This window comes from Tiliqua scincoides, chromosome 9, assembly GCF_035046505.1.
Source record: "Tiliqua scincoides isolate rTilSci1 chromosome 9, rTilSci1.hap2, whole genome shotgun sequence".
Taxonomy (NCBI): Eukaryota; Metazoa; Chordata; class Lepidosauria; order Squamata; family Scincidae; genus Tiliqua; species Tiliqua scincoides.
In genome coordinates, this window is record NC_089829.1 from 17,394,336 (window position 1) to 17,414,266 (window position 19,931).

Sequence of the window (19,931 nt, forward strand, 5' to 3'; positions counted from 1 at the left end):
TAATGTCACTTCCTTTTTATCTGGGGTAATAGCCAGACAGGGCCCTGAGACTCTGGGCAGTGTGTGAGGAAAAGACTGATGTTTATGTTGTGTTGTCTTTGTATATTCTCTGCATTTTATGCCAATAAAGGTCTTACTGAACTGAACTGACTATAATGGAGCTAACTTCTGAGTAGACACCCATAGGTTTGGGCTCAGGCTGCAATCCTAGCCACACTTACCTGGTAATAAGCCCCGTTGACTATAATGGGGCTAACTTCTGAGTGGACACCCATAGGCCTGGGCTTAGGCTGCAATCCTAGCCACACTTACCTGGGAGTAAGCCCCATTGACTATAATGGGGCTAACTTCTGAGTAGACACCCATAGGCTTGGGCTGTAAGAGTGAGCCATAGATTTTGACAGTTTCTGGCCCTCTTCCCTTTCCAAGCCAGAAAGCAGTGCTCCCTCCTGTCCTGCTGCCCAAGACACTGTTCTGCCAGATTCCCAATCCAAGCCTCACTTAGGGAATTTATGCCCACTCCAAGCTAATTAGCTCTCCTTTCATTCCCCCAACAATAGCCCCAGTTCATAAGAACATAAGAACAGCCCCACTGGATCAGGCCATAGGCCCATCTAGTCCAGCTTCCTGTATCTCACAGTGGCCCACCAAATGCCCCAGGGAGCACACCAGATAACAAGAGACCTCATCCTGGTGCCCTCCCCTGCATTTGGCATTCTGACATAACCCATTTCTAAAATCAGGAGGTTGCGCATACACATCATGGCTTGTACCCCATAATGGATTTTTCCTCCAGAAACTTGTCCAATCCCCTTTTAAAGGCGTCTAGGCTAGACGCCAGCACCACATCCTGTGGCAAGGAGTTCCACAGACCGACCACACGCTGAGTAAAAAAATATTTTCTTTTGTCTGTCCTAACCTGCCCAACACTCAATTTTAGTGGATGTCCCCTGCTTCTGGTATTATGTGAGAGTGTAAAGAGCATCTCCCTATCCACTCTGTCCATTCCCTGCATAATTTTGTATGTCTCAATCATGTCCCCCCTCAACCGTCTCTTTTCTAGGCTGAAGAGGCCCAAACGCCGTAGCCTTTCCTCATAAGGAAGGGCCCCAGCCCCGTAATCATCTTAGTCGCTCTCTTTTGCACCTTTTCCATTTCCACTATGTCTTTTTTGAGATGCGGCGACCAGAACTGGACACAATACTCCAGGTGTGGCCTTACCATAGATTTGTACAACGGCATTATAATACTAGCCGTTTTGTTCTCAATACCCTTCCTAATGATCCCAAGCATAGAATTGGCCTTCTTCACTGCCGCCACACATTGGGTCGACACTTTCATCGACCTGTCCACCACCACCCCAAGATCTCTCTCCTGATCTGTCACAGACAGCTCAGAACCCATCAGCCTATATCAAAAGTTTTGATTTTTTGCCCCAATGTGCATGACTTTACACTTACTGACATTGAAGCGCATCTGCCATTTTGCTGCCCATTCTGCCAGTCTGGAGAGATCCTTCTGGAGCTCCTCACAATCACTTCTGGTCTTCACCACTCGGAAAAGTTTGGTGTCGTCTGCAAACTTAGCCACTTCACTGCTCAACCCTGTCTCCAGGTCATTTATGAAGAGGCTGAAAAGCACCGGTCCCAGGACAGCTCCTTGGGGCACACCACTTTTCACCTCTCTCCATTGTGAAAATTGCCCATTGACACCCAAGGGCCAGTTCTCTACTGCAGTACTGCTAGACTCCACCACCAGGGTAGCTTGCCTGTTTTAACTGCACGGACCCCGCTCCTAAGGCAGCAGTCCTTCCAGGTATAGCAGCACACCTCAGCTCCCCAGCTCTCTGCAGCCTGTTCAAGTAGTCTGTTAGTCAGTGAGCCAGATAATCAATTAGCCAGAAGGTCAGTCCAGAAGGCAGAGCCATAAATCAACAATCCAGTATGTCTGTTAGCCACAAAGTCAGTCAGAGTATCCAGGCCAAAGTCCAGGGTCAATAAGCCCAGTCAGTCTCCTCTCCTACCTGCACTCCTTCTACAACCCACAAACCCTTCCTGCCTCAGTTGCTCCTTATATCCCTAGGGACCTCATTGCCTCTAGTGGTTGCAGCTGTGCAGCACACCCTTTGCTGAAAGCCCAGACCTTAACTCTTAAAGGGGCCACTGCAGACACCACATTCTATCTCCTCGCCAGTCCCCTTTCCCTGCAGGTTGGGGAGCACTGAGGCTCAGGACAGCAAGAGGCAGTGACCACCTATCTGCCCACTGACTTTTTTTCTGTCTCCCTTTGCTTTCATTTGAGGTGGATTATGAAAGGAGCAAAGCAAGTTTGAGAGCTGTGGAACAGATGGGCACACACATGATTGGGGGCAGCCAGGTATTGGGGCCACTATTTCATCAGGAGGTGACCCAGGATTCAGCAAAAAATATGAGGTTTAATCCATGCACAGGACTGGCCTCTACATCAGATTAACCCTGTAGAAAGTGTGAACACTGTGCTAGGAGATCAAGCTGTAGGCCCTTATGCACCAGCTCTAAGATTTCTGGACAAATCCTTTCCAGACTTTCAAGCTGGCTTGGGACCTGAAATCATCTTGGTTACCCTACTGGGCTTGTTATAGGAGATAGGCAGGTGTAGATTTTACTATACTTCTCAGTCACCTTCAGCACCATCAGGCATGGTATCTTTTTGGGATTCCTGAAGGGTAATGGAGGAGCACTTATATAGGTAGTTCCACCACTGGGCAGGTCCCAGGTCCCATAGCCTTCTGCCTATGGGATGGTGCAAGGATTCATCTTGTTCACTATGCTTTCAACCATGTAACATGAAGGCACAAAGTGAAATCACCCTGCAGTTTGAGTTGACTTGTATCTCCTGTTTTCAACAGCAGCAAGGGAGGGCTGAATATTGGAACTATAGTCTGACCATTGTAAAGAAATAGAAGGACTGGATCCAGACAAGATGGAAGATGCTGTTGATTGGGGACTCAGCTGATTTGCAACCTCTCCTGAAAGGGCATATACATGTGTTTTTGGGAGAGGGGTACTCCTTGAGCCAGGCTTCCTTATGGAGGACTAAGTGGCAGCAGAGACAAGGAGGGCTTCAGCTAGTGTGCAGCTGTTCCTGGAGAAGTCTGACCTGGCCACAGACATCCACACTCCAGTCATTGTGAGAATAGATTTTGGTACTGCATTCTGTGTGGGTTTTGCCCTTGAAAGCCATTCAGAATCTTTACTTGGAACAAACTGCTGCTACCCAGTTGGGACGCTTGCTGGGAACACAGGACACCCGCATTCGTCAGTGTGCACCAGCTGCCCCCATGATCCTTACCTTTAAAGCTTAAATTGTCTTCAAAGTATGATACCTCAGAAGATCAGGTGCAAGGGAGTGGCAAAAGGAGGCAGGTATCTGTTGGGCCACTGTGAGATACAGGAAGCTGGACTAGATGGGCCTTTGCAAGACCTCCCTTTGTGCAGCAAGTCTCCAGTTGGGAGCACAGATCCTTTAGCTCCAACTCTGGCTTCACCTTATAATTTTGACTTACTGAGGGTTTTATTTGGGTTTTTATTCTTACTATCTTATTTTTTCAAAGTAAATTAAGACGTGTCAAAAATCAGCTTGTTTCACATGAAACAACAGTTTCAGTACAAAAGCTCTATACATATTATAGAGAGGTGAGAAGGAAAGAACAAATGGTGGAAAGGAGCTGATCTAGTTACTTTCTGGGCTAGAGTAGGTAAGTTCCTGGACAGTCAACCTGAGCAGAGATGCTTGATATGACCTAAGAAAAAAAAATGGCCAGATGACAATTCAACTGCTAGAAAGAGAATCTAATTGGGCAGCTCACCACAATCACCATCAGTGAAGGATGAGGAATGGCTTCCTCTCCAATGCGGCATGGTAGGGTTGAATGAACAGCACCGTAGAGGGACGTAGGCTCATTCCAAGAAGCAGCCAGATTCCTGAAGTGGGAATTACAAAACTGTGCCACTTCCAGGGGGCTTGTTGGTGAACAGAGAAGAAGGCCTCACTCACCACCCAACCCTATTCATTTGACAGTCCACAGTATAGGCTTAAACAGTGACAAGTTCCCATTTTCTTATAAGGGTGTCTTTGAGGAAAATGCATCATCCAGGTCCTGCCAGATGTATCTTGTTGCTACAGGTATCAAGTTGTCTTGAATGCTCCCGGAGGCACCTGGCAAGTACTGCGAGATACAGGAAGTTGGACCAGATCAATCCTTGGCTAATCCAGCAGGGCTTTTTTTTTTTTTTAGAGTAGAGTAAGAGTAAGGGCTCAGATTGTAAGCTTGGTAGCCAAGCATATCAGTCATTTTAGCCTACACAAGTGCTGAAAGTTGTTTTGCAGTTTGGGTATGCTCTGTATAAATGTTATTGCTAGAAAATTCAGCATCACAGACTTCATACGGCTGTTGTCCTTCCCCACCATGGCATCTTTTCCTAATCTTAAGGACTAGAATTTAGCATGTGTGTATTTAGTGGAGAGTGGCAGGATGGACAATTCTGTGGACAGCACCACAATCTGCACTCACAATATAAGGAGATAGGAAAGGTGATGGTCTGTGACGGTAAAGTGGGGGAGGGGGGAATCAGGGACACCAGTCTGCTTTTTTTCTGTACAAATGTTGCTATTCACACATACTTTCCAAATGGGGAAGGAGGAAAATGGTGTGTTTACTCCAGGCTGTGCAGTGAAGAAATTGAACAGGAAGAGATCAGGCTTTCCACCCACCTGGGAATGCCACGGTGCAGCCCATGTTCCAAACATCAGAAGTAGCTTGGTACATCAGTGGATAATAGAGGTTGCTGGTCAATTCTTCTCCTCTAGCAAATGCTCCTTCATTACCAGCTAATCTAAACCATTCACTGCCAGTAGGCAGCTTTCCAGAACTGGTTTTACAAAAATAAGTTTCTTTGCTGTGATTGGGATACAGAACTCCCTTCCAGATTGCCTAGCAGTTACCAAGGGATTAATCCTGCACTGCTGCAAGGCTAATATCTCCCTGAATGTCCAGACAAATTATACAACTTCAGGAGATTGTACAGTGATCTAGATCCCTCCTTCCCTGCTGCTTCCCCAGCATGGGTTCTGTATCTTGCTCCACCCCCTTCCCCTGTGAGTAGGTGGGGGGAATAATCAGAACCACAGGGAAAGGTGAAGCAGCCCCTCTCCCAGCACTGCTGCTATAATCATGTGAAAAGCACCCCCATTCCCACTTCTGCTTTTCCAAAAAGGAACAAAAAACCTGAAACAGACACACCCCAGTTCTCCTGCCACCATACACAGTTCAGCCCAAGGACAGGAAAGGCACTGTACAAAGGTGAGAGATAGGCTAGCAATCTTGAGCAAAATGAGGAAACTTTTGAGATTCTTTAGGGGACAGTGTGAACACAGCATCTGCTCTGAATGCAGAAAAGGTCCACTCTGTGGCCCTGGTAGCATTTGCAGACAGGCTGGGAGAAGACAACCCTTGCTTGAAGCCCCAGAGAGCCACTGCCAGTCAGTGGAGGCAGTACCACTTGGGTCCAACTCAACAGAAAGCAGCTTCACCCCTTTTACATGTTCCCTTTCTTTTTTTTGACTCACAAGGCAACAGATGCTCCAATTAATGGGGCCAGCCAAGAAGTACCAGGGAGGGGCTTAGACTCAGGACAGTATGCACAAGGTTCCCAGGTTCAGCCGCTGGCAGCAGCTCTGTAGAAAGGTTGAGCAAAACCCTTCCCTGCCTGAAACCCTGGAGAGCTGCTACTGACAGTCAGTGATGACAATACTGAACTAAACGGCCCAACGCTCCAAACTCCAGCACAGGGCAGCTTTCTGTGTTCCTAGGCTAGTGGACTTGCATTCAGTCCAGTTGCTAACTGGTTTCCATACGGCTACATTCAAGATCTTGGAACAATGAGTGGACAGGATACAATTCTAGGAGAAGCTGGGCTCAGAGCAAACGTTTTTAGTTATGCTATCACTGCTTTGATGTCAGTGTACAATACTTGTTTTGAAACCCGACTGCCAGCAGAGGAAAGCCTCAAGCGGTCCTTGCATCAGCCCTCAATGCACGACTTCTTCCATCTTTAAGACTTTCCATACTTTTACTTTTAAAACGTTTATTCAATAATATATATAATCCTTTTAATATAGAATGATGATGTGTCCATCATGCCACAGAGCCTCCCCTCCCCCAAAATAGGAGCCAGTTTGTAGGAACGCCACACGCTGGGCTGGGTTCAGGGAAGCAACCTGAGCCAAACAATGGTTTTGCATACCCTTCACATTTTCCATGCTTTCTTGGTCTGGAAGAGGTCAACAGGAAGTCAAAAGCAGAAATTAAAGTTTGTGTGTTATATGCTGTTGGGTGTCATCAGCTGCTGCCGCCGCCGCAGTCCCTGCTCCCATAACCCACCACGAGGATGACATCTGGAAGCTGCACACAAGCTGATAAGACGTTTGATTTGGTTCTTGTTCTGCTTATGGAAAATTGGGAGGAACAGCATCAGACAGACCTAGGGAGAGATGGGAAGCAAGCATCAAATGCAAAGCTGGGGTTGGAACACACTGCATAACCAGACTGGCTTAGCAAAATGAACAAGGGTGCAGAGGCCATCATTTCTGCCTGCTGGCCCTAATCCCTGCTGCTTTTTATCAAAGGGCTGCAAGTGATAGTCAACCTTTCCGTGTGGGCTTTCCGGCTTGCAGCCTTGCCTCTGCTAGAGCTGTGCAAAGATTATGGCGGTGATCCATGTGCTGGGTCTGAATACCCAAGAAAGTAATAAGCAGCAACCTACGTCAGCAGCGAATCAGAGCTAGGTATTTTTTACCCCAGCACTACATGGACTGCTGGATCCATAAAGAACAGAAAGCACTTCCTATCTGAAAAGTAGCCCATGTTCGCTTCCCTCCCCAGACACTGAAGGAGGTGAATGCTCTTGTTCTCTGTCACATCGTTTAAGGATGTAGGTCCCCTGCCAGATTCCTGGATCCCCTCAGTTGATTCCTACAGCCACAGTTTAGAGCAAGGCTCTTCAGACTCTAGCCTGTGGGTCAGATCCAGCACCCTTCCTAAGCCCCCCCCCCCGTGCAGATGGCGCATACTCTTCCATGGGGGAGCTTCTACAAAGTGACTCCACGTGTCCCCATTCTTTGCTGCATCCAGCCACTTCTGACTTCCAATGCACCAGCAGGTTTTACACCTGAATTTCCAGGCAGAAGCAGGTGGACGTGGTGAAGAATGGGGCGCATGGGGGTGCTTTGCAGGAGCTCCCCGGCAGAACGGTAAGCACCATCCATGCCAGGGAAGCCTTTGCCGATGTGCAGCGATCTCCAGTTTGAACCACTTGAACCAAGAAGGTATCAAGGACACGCTCACAAGTGAAAGTGAACATGTGAGATTCTAGTGTCAAGGAACGCCAGAGGTGCAGCCTGAACCTGAACCATTTACCCCAACTTGCCAATACACACTCTTCTCTCTAGTGCTCTTTTTGGACCTTTACTTCCCATACCTGGTACCATCATTTGGGAGTTCAGAGCTGGTGTAGTGTAGTAGCTATAATCAGTAGTCCCCGATTTAAATAGCTTCTGTCAGTGCTCTTCAGCAAGGCACTTTCTCCCTTTGGGCCCTCTCCCTCCAGTCTGCAGCAACGTACAGAAAATATTTCCTACCCTGCAGTGCTACTGCAAGGATAAGATGATATCTGTGAAATTCTTTGAAAAACTGAAATCATGATCTAAATTATAGCTTTAGTCAGACTATGCAGGTGTAAGGCTACATCCACCACCCGAGTCTCAGCCACCCAACCCACCAGAGAGGGGGAATTTTGCTCAGAAGACTAGTTGGGGACAATCAAGTGCTTTGCAAAACCCATTCTATGTTTCACAAACTTTTGAGGATGCTTTGGCAAGCACAGCTGCAAACCACAGAGGGGCAACTCTCATTTTACATCCAAAATACACCAGTAAGTCGTACTATCAAGCTAAATTATGCAAGAATGTGGTATTCTGCTGGAAGTTCTGAACAGACTTCTTTAGAAAAGCCAGATAAAATGTTAAGAGAACATGTATTCATAAATCCTAGGATTTGAAAACCAAGTAGGTCAGGGGTAGGCAACCTGAAGCCCATCAGTTATTTTACTGACCACCATCCATGCACAGGGCTGCCAGATTCCTCCATGATATTCCTAGGGTTAGTGCACATACCCTATTTCAATATTGCACCTCACCAAGATAAAGGAGGGCCATACATGCAGCCCAGTCAGTTGCCTGAGTGGCTACTGTATCATCACTGAAACAGATGATTCAATTTAAGCAGAGAGAGACAGACAGATACCCCATAGCACAAATACACTTCTGAGCTTTCTATGCTGATGTGAAGATAACTCCACACCAAGGAAACAAGGTTCCGTACAATAAGCTCTAATCTGCACACATCGGATTAATCTGTACATACCTGGTCTCAGTATTTAATCTCATCTCACTATTGGGATTGTTTTGTTCACCAGAATTGCAGGAAAATCTTCAATATTTACTCCCTCCCCAAAACAAATACAGTGGCAGGAGATGTACAAGTTAAGCAAGGATGAGCAATGGTTAGAGGTGTTTGTTTCTGATGAGTAAGATAGGAGTACAATCCAAGTTTTACTGAACGTAATGGGATTACTTCTGAGTAAAAAAAACACCATTTTCACACACCTCTAGCAATGGTTAGGACACAAAATCTAGAAGCTAAGAAGAAAACTGCATCCCATGACTACTACTGCAGTGTTTTTGCAGATAGGCCTCCTCTAGCTCCACAATCACAAGTGCATTTTGATAGAAAAATCTCTCTCCACATTTGCAATGCTCAGATGTTCATTGCCACAAAGGCATCCTGAGAAGCAACTGATCATCAAGTGGAAATGGTAAACAGTGTGAATTGGCACTGAGAGTAGTCACCTGAATGGGTGAAAAGTAAAAAATGGATCTTGCAGAGCATCTAAAAGGAGGCAAAGGCATCCTACCCAAGTTATCACCCAGCCTGGACAGTCTTCCCTTGTTTACTCTCATGACAATTCTGCAGAACAAGCTGCATGCAGAGAGAGACAGACACTCAGGAGCAGTGTTCCATATTAATTGTAGCATGGGATTATGTTGCACTAGTCAACACGTTTTTAAAGCCATATTGGCTCAGTTAAATTGGAAAGAAAATATTTTCTTCTGCAAAACTAGTGCCTCCTTTTTATTATTTTAGCATCCAGATTAAGGTTACTATTACACATCAGGGCTGGGGGGCAGCCTGTTTGGTTTTCATTTCGAGCAGTCTGGAGCAACTCTGGCAAGGAAAATAAGAATACAACTCATTCAGCAATTCATTATGTAATGCTCCTGACTTGGGACTTGAACCCTCTCATCTCACTTCTATATCCAATATTTGACTCAGGGTCTTCGCTTTCAAAGGTAAAGGGTGCCAAAATAATTTCCCTCTGAAACCCCAAAGCAAGATTCCAGCCCCTGCATTGTTTTTTCCTAATGAGGAATGCCCACACACTAGATGGATGACAACACAAGTTTGTACATAGAGAGATTTATTTGTTCCAGTGAATTGTACAAACGGATCTGACCTGATACCAATGCTAACATGTCGTTATTGGGATATGGAATGTAAACAGATTCTTCAAATAGAAACAGTCTAACTCTATTACTTAAAATTAAATATCTGACAATGTAATAGAAAGGGATGCATTGAGATGTGTAACAAAAATGTGTGGATTTAGGTTTATGAGGTCACCAGAATCACACAATATAATCCCCCCAAAGGTGGGATTGAACTGTGGGGCTCATAAAAGACCCAATGAAAAAAAACAAAAGCATCTCACATCCCCCAAAGCAGAGGATTCTACCTCAACTCCTCCCCAACAGTGGGCTGGTGTGGAAAAATGCTACAGGGATCTGAGCCTTAAGACAGGTCATTGCATACCAGTTCTAAGGAGCCCTACGACTACTGGCTTCCAAAATCTCCCACTGGTCTCCTTGCCCGCACACTTCCTCTTCCCTTCTCCACATATTTGGAGCTGCTGGAATCAAAGCTACCCAAGTTCGCACATTGGTGGGAAAAACCATGTTGGCTTTTCTAGTGATAAGAACATGCCTAGCTAGAGGAAGTTCTTGTTCTTCTGCGACAAATGTCCTTCCTCCGCTAAGGCAGGCACTTTCCCACAAGGAGGAGGGTACCAGGACCCTCCCCAAGGCTCTTGGTTCTGAATGTGCTACAAAGCACATTTGTTTGACTGACTTAGATAATTGCCAAAGACTTAAAATATAAACAGAAAAAAATAAAGGCTCAATTTGAGACCTAGAAAAAGCAGGGGTGACACCCATGACCGACAGGTTTGCATTTGCTGATGTCCAAGTAGCTCTGACCCCACGAGGGCTTGCTTCTATGGGGTGAAGGCTACTGTGTGTGGGTGTATGTGGAACAGAGAAAATGATGGGTTACAAAAGGAAGAGTTAGGAAATTGCAGAATCAACCCAGAGCCAGTCATGTGGACCCCAGGGCACACCCTTGTTTCCATAAGACTTGCACAATCGTTTGGATCAGGGCTTTGGTAACACAAGGAGAAAGTTAGGGAAGCCATAAGTGCTGGAGAGAGAAAGAGAGAGAGGCTAAGCCCTAACCCCCTTCAAGACGAGGCTTCTGCTGAACATACAGGGGCTGGTTCAACCCTTCCCTGGGTGACCGAAGGGTGTGTTTTTATTTGTAAACCTCTGGAATTACCCGTCGTTTCCCAAACTTCATCGTGCTGCTGTTAGGCCACTAGAGAGCACAGAGCTGTCAGAGCTGGGCTGGGCCTGTTCCTTCACAACTGGATCTGCAAAAGAGGAGGAGGACGGGTTACTGGAACTCAAAGGCAGCACTTATTACCAACTCTTTTGAAGTGCATGATGTTTTTCAGTGAATGCCTGGACAATTCAGAATTCTGACCAGGAATGAATCAGCAAGACACGTCCAATGGCAGTCTTCCTGCCTCCACCTCCCTAAGAGACCCGTCACAGCAGACTTGGAGGGAAAGCCAATTTAGCAGTGGTGGAACCCTCACTTAGCCAGTTGTGCACTTCTTTCAGATAGTTCACAAAAGCAGCAGAGAGACTGAACAAAACACACATGAACAAAACACACATGAATCAGCTGAGAAAACCTGCACCATCATCTAATTCCCAACCAAATTCAACCCTGGTCATCAAAACTGAAGCCAGTTTTGGACTGCCTGCACAACTGAGAGGTGGTCAGAAGAAGGAGCTACCAGGAATTGCTTCTTAATATCTCTTTTCTCCCCTTCAAACATCTCAAAACTCACCTGATGTGACAGTCTGACCTAACCCTATAGCCCTCATCCCAAAACAAAACAAAGTCTGAACACATTGACAGTGTTGCTCACACTTCTTTGGGTTACTGTATCCAACTCAACACCCTCTTGGTTTCTGAGCCTTCCCTTCCCCAATCTTTTATTGCGCCTTCTCGTCATTTGGAGACAGGTGGGGACAACTTCAAGCTCCTGGGGGGGGGGCAACTTGACATTTTTGTTTGTGGAATTTTGAAGTGCAACATAATCAAAATTGCATTCAGACAGCTTAGATCAGAACCTACTAGGACATGCTGCTCTTCCCAGATATCTAGTCTGAATTACTTTGAGAGAGAGGCTCAACTACTGTTGGGTGCAAGAGCATCAGGGCTGCCTGGCTATCATTGCTTATTTACATATAATGGTAACAAGAAGACCCAGCACAGATGCATCACCCAGTGCTGGGGTATCTGGTTGCTCTCCTTCAGTGCCCGGATGGGAGGAGTCAGATCCATGTTGCCTTTCCTGTCAAGATTTACTGAAAAAAGTCAATTTGCATTTCATCTGCTAAATAGTACTCCCCAAAGCACTTGAAAAGCTCAGTAAAACACTCTACTAGAGAACACATGCAAACAAATACAGAACAGAAGCACTACCTGCAGTAAATTCTAAGGGTGCTAAACCAGCCCCCCCATTTCTGGAGAAGGAAAAGCTTCATTTCCAGATAGGAGGAGAAACATGATAACCTCTTATGACTTGTCTTCATGTAATGGGAAAAGCTGAAACCCCAGAACATTTCATTCCAAGAGGCACAAACTGCTCCCCCATTTCAGCCTATAGCTGTCTTAATGCAACAGTCATTAAAGCTCATTTCGGGTGCTTTGTGGCCACTTTGGTGTTTTCCAAAAGTGCAGCTACGGCTCTAATTATCCTAAGATTTCAGACCAGATTCTATCAACACTCCTGAACATTAATGTGAAAGAAGACAACTGATTTTCTAGGAATAACTGTTTTCCCTCCACCAAGATTCAAAACACTTTGGAACATTTTAACACCAAACCCTGGAGTTTGCTAACTGGTTTTATCAGGTGCTATACTGAGAGCATGAAGCACAGCTGCAAGGCCCAACTTCGCAGCTCAAACCCATCTGTGCTGCTCCTGTCTTCCTCAAGAGACTTACAGAAATAGGGGTGCTCCATAGCTTCTTTGGCAGTCAGCCTCTGTTGATGGTCATATCGCAGGAGTTTGTCCAGAAGGTCCAAGACTTCAGGGCTGACCAGGTGTCTGTTTTCACTATGGATGAAGTTCTCCCAGCGCTTCCGTGAATGTCTGAAAGTGGGCAGTGCAGTCGGTTTGTGATCCTGAAGCCTGAACATTTTACCACCTCTAGATTATTTTACTTCTACCTATCGTTATTAGTAACCCAAAGTACTTGGCAGAGTGGGTGTAAATCTGCCTCAGAAGATGGTTTTCCCCACCTAGGTTTTAAGCTGCCAAAATAGATACCCTATGGGTTGAAAAGTCATAAACAGATCAGATTTTTTTTTTTTTTTGCTAATAAATGCAGTTACAATATTGAAGAAATTATACTGCAGAGAGATTGTTCCTCTTCATAACATTATTTCCCTTAGTTAATCTAAGTAAAGGGCTATATAGAATTCAAAACATTTACCTAATCCTATAACACACAATGTGAATTCCAAAAAGAACATAAAATTCACTTTCTGAACAATTCCTATACTTTCTGGAATTGCCAAAGCAACAAACATTTGGCTATATAACTACTTTACCTAATACAAATCTTAAGACTGTGTGGCAGCATCATAGGAAAAAAGAGGAATACAACAGAGATGAAATCCTAGGCAGATGTCCACGCAAGTAGATTCCAATGAACTAAGTGGGTTCTTTCTGCTCCCTATGAGCTGTGGAAGGGAGAGGGGAGACACACATCCTCACCTCCAGGCATGTTCAAGCTTGCAAATTGCCAGTGGACATCAGCATACACAGAACTGCAAGACTAAGCTTCTTAGAAAAACTTTCCAGATATACTGGAAAATAATTCCCTCTCCCCGGCAGAGCCTTCAAGTGAGCTCTAGTCACAAAAATCTAGTTCTTAAAAATCAGGAAAGAATGATTTACCCTAAGAAAGCCAAAAATATTAATTTCCATTTGCTTTCCTGGTCCCAAACCTCAAAAACACAATGGTTTCTGTGTTCTCCAAAAGGCTGAGGATGAAGACTTGGGTCTCTCAAAAACTTTGCAGAGCAAAAGTTCTGTGGATCCTAGAAACAGTCTGTGGGCCTCAACAGAATACCTTGTGGGACACACACCTGAATCTTGTTTTCTGTCATCTATAGCCTCAGAAAACTGGGGATGTGGAAGGTAGAGGCCACAGCTCTGCCAACAACTCTTTGGTATCATCACCACAGGTACAGGTAAACAAACCTGCACCTGGATGGGATGGGCAAGCCACTGAATCAATTGCACAACGCTCTTTTCCAGCAGGGATTGAGCTGGACCCATACTTCATGCTAAGCCCACCCCTGTTCATAGAAAAAATCCACAAACTTACTGTCCCAAGATATCATTGAAGTGAGGGTCCAGTTCTATGTGATACTTCTTCAGATAACCATATAATTCATCTGTACCAAGAACTTTTGCAATGCGGACCAACTGCAATAAAGAACATATATGTGGCTCTAGAGAAGTCATGTACACTGTTGCTACACTGGAATAAAGCTGGCTCAAGGGCTGCCAGTTCAAGACAGACAGAAGTCAGGCAGAGAAGAAACACCTTTCCTGGACGGGCTGCACTAGCCGAGCTTGAAACTGGACACAACTTCCTCTTTGAGCAAAAAGGAGCTTGCCAATGTATTCTGCTCACTGAAATAAATAAATGAGTCCCTTGGGATGGAAATATTCCAAAAGCAATCACAAAACAAGGCCTGCCTCACTAGGATGGCAGGGCAGGGGTTGCCCACCTATTACCATCCCAACCTCAAAGCAGCACATGGGCAACAGAGCATGGACTCAGGCTCCAGGTGTTCTCTCTGGCAGATGTTTCAGGATCTACCTGCACTCAGTGATCGTTGCTTTAGGGTAGGGGTGCCCAAAACCTAACTCAAAGACAATTCGCAGCCCCTGGGGACTCCCAATCTGAGCTGTGGGGAGCCCCCAATCTCCAATGAGCCTCTGGCCCTCCGGAGGCCCAACACAACTGCTCACAGCATGAAGGCAAGTGTTCGACCTCTTGCGTGCGCTGGAAGTTGAGGGCTCCTTCTACTGCTTGCTGTTTCATGTTTGTGATACAATAAAGGTCAGCCTTGCTTTGTGCAAGGCCTTTTATAGGCCTTGAGCTATTGAAAGACCTTCATTCATTCATATAAGTTCCATCTCTAATATTCATTTATGTAAATTTAAGTAAATTTATTCAAATTTTAAAAGTAAATTAATTCTTTTTTCCCCAGCCCCTGACAGTGTCAGAGAGATGATGTGGCCCTCCTGCCAAAACATTTGGACACCCCTGCTTTAGGGCTTTGAAAAGTGAAGCTTGAAATCAGAGATGAGGTTATTCCTACTCAAGAAGAAATGTGATGGCACCCCATCTAGCTCAAACATGCTCAACATTTTCAGCTATGATGGGTGGATGTTATATTTGACCTATACCTACACCCACAGAAGGGCCAGATATAAAAGCCCAGGAAGAGATTAGAAACTGAAGTCAAAAGGTTCTAACGTAAACTTGGTAAGAACTAGCCAAGGTCCCAGAGACAGAAGCAAGTGAGATAGTCCTGAAAGGAAACCAGTTCTGGTACCTTTGCAGCAGTTATTGTTTTAGAAAGCAAGAATCTGACCCATTTCCTTGAGTTAAAATCCAGTAATACATCTCATGATACAGGAGACCCATTCCAAAAAGTGAAACAGCACTACAAGAGACATAATTAAAGGCAGGAAACTGGCCCTGATTGGCCCCATGCTTCCCAGAAAGTACTGCTCCCACTGTGGTTAGAACAGCTGTCAATCATGTTGAGGCAAAGAGTGTTACAACATACCAGCACTAAAGAAAGCAGAATTATGGGAGATCCTACAGTACAGTTTCTGTATTCTGCTTGGGAGATCCTGACATCTTTTATGTCAAGTTAGTTTGTTTTTGTAAATTCAGATTTAACTTTTGTTTGCTGATTTCACTTCTGTGATGTTTTATTTCTCGTTTCTGAATGCATATATTTCCACACTGTACTTGTCTTTTTATCGTTTTGAATGTACCCTTATTAGATAAACAACTATTTACCAGGCACAATTATTGGCATCCTTAATATTAATCTAGTTATTAGTTTTTCTTTAAATGCATACTTATGCTGTCTGCTTCTTCTCATTACAGATGTAGAAAGAAACAAGCAGCCCTCTCACACTCCAGCAAGATGTGCTATAATCCCATTTCTCACCTGGTCATAGTTGTCTTGACCGTGGAAAAAAGGCTCTTTTCGGAAGATCATGCTGGCCAGCATACAGCCTAAGCTCCACATATCTAAGCTATAGTCATACATCTAGGAGGAAACAAAGGAAGGCAGAAAAGGCTATGAGGGAGGAGCATGTCTCTTGAACCCAGGCAGCTGCAGACAGTGCTGCTCATTAGAATTGCAACTCCAGCTTGGATTTCAAAATTCTTAAGTATCTAACACTGTATAAAAACAATGCTCCATCTGTAGCTGAAGGAAAACAACTTCAAAGGAAACCTTTGGGCAAACCAGGATCTCACCTTCTCATTCCCAGTCCCCATCTATCCTGGCTACTACCAAGGAAAGGCCAGAATTGCTGGAGTAGCTTTGAATTAAGAGCACAGTCTGGCTCAGCCTGGGTGTGCCCCATGACCAGCCCTGCTCTTGGGCTTGCATTATCCTGCAGTTTTCTCCCTCTTTGTGTCAACCTTTAATGTACACAGGCTCTCTGAGTTGCCCACTTAGGGAGGCTAAAGAGAAACAGTACATTCCAGTAAGAGGGTTGCCTGGTCTGATAACATTTCTGCCTTGCCACCATTCCCCCATCTAAAAATAAAGTTATCCACAATGCATATTCAGCACTGGTTAAATTCCAGATCATTTACTTCCTTACCACCCTTCCTACACCGCCAATTATAAAAACCCCTTTTCCAGTCATTTGCACCCTCCTCCACACCCATTAACACTTCAGAAGTTCCCTCTCTGAACACTTTAAATCAGGGGTGCTTACACTTTTTTGGCTCGAGAGCCACTTTGAAACCCAGCAAGGCCGGAGATCTACCAGAGTTTTTTTTACAATGTTCGCGCCATCATAACATATAACATTTATGTGTACAATGTATGTTGGTGTACCTTGAGCCCCACTGAGTATAACAGGACTTACTCCTGAGTAGACATGCCTAGGATTAGGCTGTGAGGCTGCAATCCTAGCCACACTTACCTGGGAATAAGCCCCATTGAGTACAATGGGCCTTACTCCCGGCGTTTCCTCCCAGAGGCACCTGAAGGGGGGGGTCGGCACTCCGCGATCTACTCATTTTGCTTCACGATCTACCGGTAGATCGCGATCCACCTATTGAGCACCCCTGCTTTAAATGGAAGTGCTAGAGAAGGGGAACCTCCAAAGGAGGCCAGAAAAGGTTTGTAAAGTGTAAGGTGACAGCCTGTCTCAGACCTCAAGAGTGAGCTGGTGAAAGATGATCCTATGAAACTTCATACACATGTGTGTGTGTGTGTGTACACACACACCAGGAACGACTTTGGTAAGGTAAAAAACAAGGACCAAAGTGACCCCCAGTTGTTCACCTTGGTCTTCAAACCTGTATCTTATTCTGTCACTATCAATAAGGGTAAGTTAAGAAGATTAATCAATAGAGTTCTTCACTGCATTCACACAACTGCCCACGCACAGATTCTCGCGAACCAGAGAGCATTCTAACATGGCAGCAGTCACCAAGAACACCTTCCTGTGTGCCAGGAAACAGCCTTCAGTTGGACTGCTGCCAGACCCCGACTGGCCACTCTGTGCTGCTCATACACAGCAAAGGGCAGTAGATCTGGGACAAATGGAACAGCCTTTCAGACAGAACAGAAAGAAACCAGCCAGAGGTAGTTACTTACTTGGTAGTCCACAAGGAGCTCTGGACCTTTGAAGTACCTTGAAGCCACGCGAACATTGTATTCCTGAGCTGGATGGTAGAATTCTGCCAAGCCCCAGTCTATGAGCCGCAACTGTGAACAAGTAAGACGGTCAAGGAGTCTCTCTCAATTCCTCAGTTAAAACACACAGCCCTGTGCAAGGAACTCATGCAGCTGCCATCCAGGCTATTGCTCAGCTCCTCCTGTGCCCTATGAAGTTAGTGCCACAATTCTGGGTAGATAAACTATGGCTGGATGATTCATTTTGCTAGCCAAAAGCCACCTGTTGTCTAAAGTACAGTTAACTGAACCCTGGGAAACAGGAACCAGCTGTATGCATGGGTGTGAAAGAACAGCTAAGCCTTAAGGCCCCAACCAATGTTAATGCACAGGGACAGCTGCAAGGGCAAGAAGCTCTGCAGAAGTGCTGCTTCCAGGCACATGTTGGGTTTCCTGCCTCCTGAAGGTGCAGAATCTGCCAGCAAGATTCAATAATGCTGAGAGGCCACAACACAGCTTTGAGACATCATTAAAGACATGCACTTGAAGGAAGCTGCAGTTGGGCAGACCCCAGAAACAGCCCTCTCCAAGCAGTGTTAGCAGCCGATAAAAAGAAAAGCAGATTTTCAAAATCTTTTAAATACACAATGGTGGTCCCCTCCTGAGTAATTCCCCAGACTCCATACACACCAAGATCAAAAGCTGGTTTTGCTCGGTGCACTGCAGGGAGCCTGGAGGAAACCAAAGCTGTCTGCAGCTGCACAAAGGCCGAGCAGGCATGACCAAGAAAATGTGAAAGGGGACAGGCAGCAAAGCCTGGGGAGGAAATGCAGGGCATCACAAGAGAAGTCTGGCTGGTTAAAGCAAAGAGGGAGTGTGAAAGACGAAGATGGGTGGGACAGCTTGATCCTCTTTGCTCAGAGATGAATCATTTGGTCTCAAGCACACAGAAGGTTCTCACATTCTTCAGACAGGATGCAATGCAGCAGACATCTGTGAACATATGATGTGCCAGACAAGTGCTCCAGCTAAGTCAGTACTGTCTACACTAACAGGCAGTAGCGCTTCAAGGTAGACATGTGTCATTTCCAGTTCACTTGAGATGGTTTGGTTGCCTAAACTGCATCCCCAGACAAACATCTAGGAAACTAAGCATATAACATCCATGGTGAAAAACAGAGCAGGCGGCATGTCTCATTGGCTGGTATCCCATCCTCATTTCCAGAAGAGGAAATCACTTTGAACCAGGTAAGCCAGCCCAAGTCTTCCCCTGACAACAGTTCAAGTATCCCCTGCTAAGAGATCTGGTTTCAGACAAAGGTGTCACAGTGGTATCCAGCACTGGAAACCCACCCACCCACCACTGAGACCTAGAAGTGGGGAAGAGGATGAGGCCCAAAGCCTACACCAAGAGTCAGCCACAGCAACACACAATTTTCCCTCCAACATCTTCCCATGGCAGTACCTTTTTCTGTTGGTGGTCTATCATGACGTTGTGAGGTTTGACATCTCTGTGCATGACCCCCATGCTGTGACAGTAATCCAAGGCCTGCCAGACACATATACAAGTTAATACCCAACACAAAACAGATTAAATCTGTTCACTGAGAAGACAGCAGGAATTCCGCTATTACCATGCGCCAATTTCTCTTCCCAGCATGAGCAAAATTAAAAAGGGATGCTTCACTGCCACAAGCACCAGAATTATCCCAAAGGTTAGTTTGTTGTACCAAAGCAAACATCTTAGAGCTCAAGAGTCCAGCGGTACAGCAGGCACCCAAACTTTCTGCCCTCTTCATGTCCCTGCAACCCGATGCCGAGAGAGCCCAAACTTCCAAGACAAAGGCTCTGAAACAAGTGACCATGACATTTCAACCCCTGCTAACTGGTTAAGAGGCACTTTTTCAAGTGGGTGCTCCTCTTTTATTTAGCAGGGGGAGAGCAACTGGCCCACCTCACCCCAGCAGTGTCTTTTCTAGTGGCTGTCTGCTGGTGTTGCATCTTTTTAGATTGTGAGCCCTTTTGGGACAGGGAGCCATTAGATATTTGATTTTCTCCGTAAACCACTTTGTGAACTTTTTGCTGAAAAGCGGTATATAAATACTGTTGTTGTTCATGACCATAATGAGTCTCTTATGAGAATACTTTAAAGGATGACCTGTAGCATAACCAGTACTCTCCTCAGTTGGATTTGGGGGGGGGGGGGGTACTAAAGAGCCGTACAAAGGTTTTCCTGCTAGAATTATTATTATTATATTATTAATTTATACCCCGCCTTTTTGCCCAACGGGCACACAAGGCGGCTTACAATTTAAAAGTACAACATGAAAAAACAATTATTAAAAACAATTTACAATAATTAAAAAAATCTAAAAACAAACAAACCCTGTGGATTTTCATATAAAAAAGCAAGAAGCAAGAACGCCAGCCAGCCTGTCAATAATTAAAAGCTTTTTGAAATAAA

At 45.3% G+C, this 19,931-nt stretch overlaps 1 protein-coding gene across 2 annotated transcripts in view; it reads right to left on the minus strand.

Moving 5' to 3' along the window:
* Window positions 1-6,098: 6,098 nt before the first annotated feature.
* Window positions 6,099-19,931, minus strand: part of CSNK2A2 (casein kinase 2 alpha 2) — a 33,598-nt gene continuing 19,765 nt past the window's right edge. The window contains exons 6-12 of one of the 2 annotated variants that reach the window (XM_066636952.1): window positions 18,933-19,016; window positions 17,450-17,560; window positions 15,776-15,877; window positions 13,903-14,003; window positions 12,511-12,659; window positions 10,766-10,859; window positions 6,099-6,521 (exon numbers count right to left, since the gene is read on the minus strand). In XM_066636952.1, coding sequence (XP_066493049.1) covers window positions 10,783-10,859; window positions 12,511-12,659; window positions 13,903-14,003; window positions 15,776-15,877; window positions 17,450-17,560; window positions 18,933-19,016 — 624 coding nt within the window. In that variant the 3' untranslated portion in view covers window positions 6,099-6,521; window positions 10,766-10,782. Of the gene's footprint in view, window positions 6,522-9,558; window positions 10,860-12,510; window positions 12,660-13,902; window positions 14,004-15,775; window positions 15,878-17,449; window positions 17,561-18,932; window positions 19,017-19,931 lie in introns of those variants that run through there. The other variant, XM_066636953.1, reaches the window with a different exon arrangement.